The sequence below is a fragment of the Octopus bimaculoides genome, chromosome 26 (genome assembly GCF_001194135.2).
Source record: "Octopus bimaculoides isolate UCB-OBI-ISO-001 chromosome 26, ASM119413v2, whole genome shotgun sequence".
NCBI classification, from domain to species: Eukaryota; Metazoa; Mollusca; class Cephalopoda; order Octopoda; family Octopodidae; genus Octopus; species Octopus bimaculoides.
The window spans coordinates 11406752-11413154 of NC_069006.1; the positions used below are offsets into that span (position 1 = coordinate 11406752).

The 6403-nt window shown below is 39.4% G+C and overlaps 1 protein-coding gene across 1 annotated transcript in view; it reads right to left on the reverse strand.

Moving 5' to 3' along the window:
- Positions 1-238: 238 nt before the first annotated feature.
- The window catches only part of LOC106882359 (SH3 domain-binding glutamic acid-rich-like protein 3), a 37371-nt gene continuing 31206 nt past the window's right edge, over positions 239-6403 (reverse strand). The window contains exons 3-4 of the mRNA XM_014933013.2: positions 5114-5188; positions 239-314 (exon numbers count right to left, since the gene is read on the reverse strand). Of these exons, the coding sequence (XP_014788499.1) occupies positions 5123-5188 (66 nt within the window). The 3' untranslated portion in view covers positions 239-314; positions 5114-5122. The remainder of the gene's footprint in view (positions 315-5113; positions 5189-6403) is intronic.

The window sequence follows — 6403 nt, forward strand, 5'->3', positions numbered from 1 at the left end:
AAAAAAAAAACCCAAAGACTAGATGCCCACCCACCTACCTACACCAAACCAGGGTCATAGTAACCTCTACTAAAACCAGCCAGGTACCCCTAAAAACATGCCCCTAACCCTCAACTGTCATCATACCTTCCACACTGGCTACATATCCTCCTCCTCCTACTACTCTTCTTTCTCCTCCTCACCCCTGCCCCTCCCATCCCCCTATAATACTTCTGAATCCGTTAATTCCTCATTCATCTGTTTTTTTTGTTTTTTTTTCTTCTTTGTAATGGAATCAGGTGACTGGAAGCAGCAGGTTTGATGATGTCAGGAAGCTGAAAAAAAAAGAATAAATGAACAGGTTTTATTTTGGAGAGGAACAATTAGATACGTATTATAGAGGGAGAGACATCATCTTATATTTCAGGTGTTGGTTCTCTGAAGAATTTGTGGAGTCAGTCAACAGCTAGAAAGGGAGGGAAGGACAGTAGGTTCAAATACCACCTGGATTCACTGAAATCTCTCAAAACATGATTAAACCTTTCACTGCTATATTTCAATTAACACTGAAGTTAATGAAGAATTTGGCTGATAACTTTGTCAATATTAAACTGGTGTTTGGAACCTAAATTTAGAACACTTTACCTGTTAGTTACCATATTTTACCTGTAAGTTACCATATTTCTGTTATAATACAGTAATCCCTTGACTATCGCGCATGTTCCTTTCCACCCCCCACCGCAATGGATGAAAATCCATGAAGTAGAAACAGTACTGTACTGTAGATTTTTCTTGTTATTATTTTTATAATTTGTATCTATTTATTTTATTATAAATGCAAAACAACCCCACACAGTCTCCTCCCGAGTTTCATTTTCCATACAGTATGTACGATTCTTTGTTTACTCATCTGCGGTACACTATTTTCTTTTAATACATTTTAATTAATATCTCATACAGTGCAGTACTGTACTCTATTTTCATTTATTAATTTTTAGGTGTGAAAATGCTTATTTTACCACAGAAATAATTAAAAGCTAAAAAAATATAAATACCTATCGGCCGCAGAAAACCTCGTTATACTGAGGAGTCTGTGATATAAATTTACATATATTAGCCAGAAAAATCTGTGATGTCCTGAGGGCTCAATATGGCGAGTGATGACTGTATATTGCCTTTGTTTCAATTAATCTTGGAAATAATGAATTTAGTAAAATAACTTTTGTCAAGTTTAAGTTTGGAACCTAAATTATCAGGGAATTCTGAAGGAAGGTTTTAGTTTAGATCCCTTTAACCCTTTAGTTACCCTATTTCTGTTGTAATACACTGTCTCTGTTTCGATTTAATTTTGATAATAATGAAGAATTTAGTAACACAACTTTTGTCAACGTTTGGAACAAATTAACAGGCGCAGGAGAGGCTGTGTGGTAAGTAGCTTGCTTACCAACCGCATGGTTCCAAGTTCAGTCCCACTGCGTGGCACCTTACCTTGGGCAAGTGTCTTCTACTATAGCTTCGGGCTGACCAAAGCCGTGTGAGTGGATTTGGTAGACGGAAACTGAAAGAAGCCCATCGTATGTATATATATATGTGTGTATGTTTGTGTGTCTGTTTGACCCCCAACATCACTTGACAACCGATGTTGGTGTGTTTACGTCCCCGTCACTTAGTGGTTCGGCAAAAGTGACCGATAGAACAAGTACTAGGCTTACAAAGAATAAGTCCTGGGGTCGCTTTCTTCAACTAAAAAAAAAAAGGCGGTGCTCCAGCATGGCCGCAGTCAAATGGCTGAAACAAGTTAAAGAGTAAAAGAGTATGAAATTCTGAAGGAAGTTTTTAATTTAGATCACTTTAAAACAGGAAGCTTTGTTTTCATCGACCCAGAAGCAGTCTGGAGCAAACGGATACGAAAAAGGTCAAATAGTTTTGTGGTGTCAAGTGTGGATGAGTGGGAAGCTGACAGGGAAATTTATTGTATCTTTTATGGCTTCAGTGATCAGACTGGAGCACCAGCTTAAAGGGGTGTTTTCTTAGTCAAACAAACTACTTCCAGTACTTAGGTTTTCTTTCTGTTTTTAAAGTCCGGTACTTATTCTATCATCCTCTTTTTGCTGAAACACCAAGAGGACATAAACAAACTAACAGCAGTCATTGGAATGGGGGCAAACAGACACAATCCCCACCTCCATATATGTAAGTATGATGATGATTGCCTCATCTTGTCAGATTCAGCCTGGTTATTGTGATTTACTTTCACCCTTACATTTGCATGGATATGTTTTTTTACGACATGCAGTCATTGCCATAAGACTTCTAAAATAATAAATGTGAAATTGTCTGTCTGTCTGTGTCTGTCCAGGACCCTTCTATCTCGGTCTACATTTGCTCTACAAAGACATATATCTTTTTGGTATCAGGATGATAGCAGGATTGAAAACTTGCTTCTCAAACAACCAGCATTTAGATCTGATTTAAAAGCATTTGGGTTGCTATTTCTAGCAGGTAAAACTCAGCTGATTCATGCCATCTTGGTTGGTAATGGGTGCTTTTACGTGCCACCAGCAAGGGTGCCATTTGTGTGACACTGGTATCTGCCACAACTGAAATTTTGCTCAGCTTGATGGGTCTTCTCAAGCATGACCTAATGTGAAAGGTCTTGGCCATTGCCTCTGTAAGGCCCAACACTTGAAAGGAACTCACCCACTTTGTCTCCATGAGGCCCAGTGCTCAAAAGGATTATTTCTGATAAAGGCAGCTCTTCTAAGAGAGAGGTACTCTGACATAAAACATGCAGCCAAATTAGTATCAGTCATTTTACAATACATGTAGATATATCACTTACATTTTACTCCTTTCAGTCATTACACTATGGCCATGCTGGAGCACCACCTTGAAAAATTTTTAGTCAAACAAATCAACCCCGGTACTTTTTTGTTTCCTTTTTGAAGTGCGATACATAGTCTATCAGAAACTTTTGCCAAACTGCTAAATTACAAGGATGTAAACACACCAACACCAGTTGTCAAGTGGTGGTGGGGGACAAACACAAAAACACACATATATATGACAGGCTTCTTTCTGTCTCCATCTACCAAATCTACTCACAAGGCTTTGGTCAGCCTGAGGCTATAGTAGAAGACACTTGCTGAAGGTGCCACACAGTGAGACTGAACCCAAAACAATGAGGTTGGAATAGGGCTTCAACACAGTTTCCTTCTGGTTGCAAAGCAAGCTTCTTAACCACACAGCCATGCTGGAGCCTATAGTGAACATTATGAATGACTATAATGTAGATCGCAAACATTATAAGACAGTTTTGTAGCATTATGACAATAGTTGTGGTATACAAAGATTGAATAACAAATATTTTAATTATTTCAGTACAATTATTTTTAGAAGAGAAAATCTGAAACAAAGCAAAGATGATGAGAGCAAAGAAAACTAGTTTCCCTACCAAACTGGTACAGTCTGGTTTAATCCAGTCTCCATTGTCTCCCTCAACTCTACTACTAATATGTGGGTGTGACAGATATGCAAATATTTACAACATCAGACGTGGAGTTGGCTTTGCTAACCACAGATATGGTTTTGTCACTAGAAATAACCATAGCTTGAATTTACTGTATTGACTGTAGTACCTCCCATAAATTCACCTCAATGACTGGGGGTAGTTAGTTCTGCCCATGCCAGATGCAGCACAATCTCCCCAATGAGCTCCGTTTTCTGCCACTGTTCTGGTCTCATTCTAGTTTCTCCACCCATCCTGTCTCCTTTCTTTGTCAATGGTCCTTCGCCATGTGGTTTTAGGGCACCCTGCTGTTCTTCCCCTGCAGGCTGCCACCAGACAACAGCAGGCATCAACAGAACCCAGTGACGAAAGACACAGATGCTGGAAGTGGATTGGACATGTCTCAATCGCAGAACCATCATCATCAAACCTCCTGGACATTACTATCTCAAGACCTGGGACTCAAAGGACCAGTTACCGAGTTTCCATGATGCATACGTGACTGAGATCACAACATTTTCTCTGAACGGAACCTCCATCTGTTGCAGGTGTTACTCGTTAACAGCTGAGTGGACCACAACAACGTGAAATGAAGTGTTTTGCTTAAAAACACAACACAGTGCCCGATCTGAGAATTGAAACCACAATCTTGCAATCATAAGTACAACATCCTAACCACTAGGTTATGCACCTTCTGACTGGTACCTCCAATTAATTTACTTCATTGACTGAACTATTGATCAATCTCTTTCTACCTCAATTGTAGTACCACCTCTAGATTTTTCCATCACTGTAGTACCTCCTCTCTACATTTACTTTCAAGATTGCAGTACCATCTTTCATATTTACCTCAACTGAGGTACCTCTACATTTACTTTAAATACAGTGGTGCCACTTCTAGACTTATTCTCAGCTTTAATGCCTCTACATTCACCTCCATGACTATGGTACCACCTCTACACTTTCCTCAATGTGGTGCCTCATGTACCTTGATATCCATGGGACAACTATTTTTAACTCAATGTCTATAGTACCACCTTTACTTTCACCATACCACACTGTCTGTGGTGCTTTGTCAAGAGAGGCATGTGTAAATACTTGACCTGCTAGAAATAGCAGTCAAATCTCAAACTGCACCCAACCATCTAAATAAGGAACACACACACATGGATAATGTAGTCCTAGAGAGACTGGGTTTCAATAAAATGCAAACAATGTGGGAACACATGGCTACACACTCACACTGCTTAAAGAGTTGTGAAAGCCAGTGGAGCAACTTTTATTTGGCCACCCAACCAGCTAGAAATAACAACCAAATCTTCCTCAAATCACACCCTATCGTCTGAAATATGGAAAGGGTACACTGGGTAATGTAGTCTGATAAAAAGATGGGATGGTCGTGTCAGGAACGCCTAGGGGCTGACCTGGGGCTAAATAATGTGCTGTAGAGGGAGGCAGCGAGAAGAGTGTTTCAAAAAAAGTCTTTTTTATGTAAGTTAGTCAAAAGAGGAGACAATTCCCTGTCATAATCACTCTCCCAACACTGGTAAGACGTAATAGTAGTAGTAGTAGTAGTAAAAGTAGTGGTGGTGTTGGTGAGAGGAGTAGTGATAGTAATATACTTACACCAATGTTTCATTCAAGTTTCAGAAATTTCTTTATATCTTGGGCCTCAACAGCCTCATAAAACAGGTCGTAATCCTGCAACGGAGAGGAAGGAAAAAAGATTAAAAACTATTTCATTAGAAAATTATCAGTTAATCTTTAGAGAGAAAGATTTCTTTATTTTATTTATTCATAGGTGCTGGTATGGATGCATTGGTAAAAACTTTTGCTTCTCAACCACATGGCTTCATGTTCAATCCCACTGTGTGGCACCTTGGGCAATTGTCTTCTACTATAACCCTGGGCTAACGAAAGCCTTGTGAATGGATTTGGTAGACAGAAGTGGAAAGAAGCTTCTCGTTTAGTGTGTGTGCGTGTGCGTGTGTGCGCATGCATACGTGCGTGTTTTAATGTCTCCTTGCTGTAAACAAATGACACCGTCATGCAAATGGCATCCTTCATTCCCAGTTTTGTTTGAAATCATGTCTCGCCATGGGAAAAGATTACCTCCCTTGGAAACATGAAGGTTGGCAACAGGAAAGGCACCCAGTCTTTGAAAATCTGTCTCAACAAACTCTGCCCAACCCATTCAAACATGGAGAGGTGGATGTTAAAACAATGATGATGATTTATATACACACCTATACTGCGTTTACATTAATTTGATCCACCATCATCATGTGGCTTATTCTTGAATGCTTACATGAGTCAGACGGTGTTTACTGAGTCTGATTTTCTATGACCAGATATTCTTCCTGTTGCCAACCCTCACCCGTTTCCAAATGAAGTGTAACATTTCCCCATTGCCAAACATGCTTTTGCAGAATATTAGAAATGAATGACACTGCATGTATGACAGGGACACTCATTTACAATTCTGGTGTCAAAACAAGGAAACTTCAGCAAACACACACTCACACACATGCTTTATATACAAAATAGATGCAGGTGTGACTGAGCACTTCCCAACTACATGGTTCTGGGTTCAGTCCCACTGCATGGCACCTTGAGCAAGTGCCTTCTACTATAGCCTTGAGCAACCAAAGCCTTTTCAGCAGATTTGATAGATGGAAACTGAATGAACCCTGTCATGTGTGTGTTTTTGTCCAGCACCAGCACCACCTGACAATCAGTGTTGGCAGCTTTTTATCCTCCATAACTTAGCAATTCAGCAAAAAAAAGAAAAAACAGATACAACAAAAACTAGGCTTTAAAAAAAAGTATTGGAGCCCAATTCAATGAACTATAATTCTTCAAGGAAGGCCTTGTAAAAGTAAGAGTATATATATGTATATATATATATATATATAT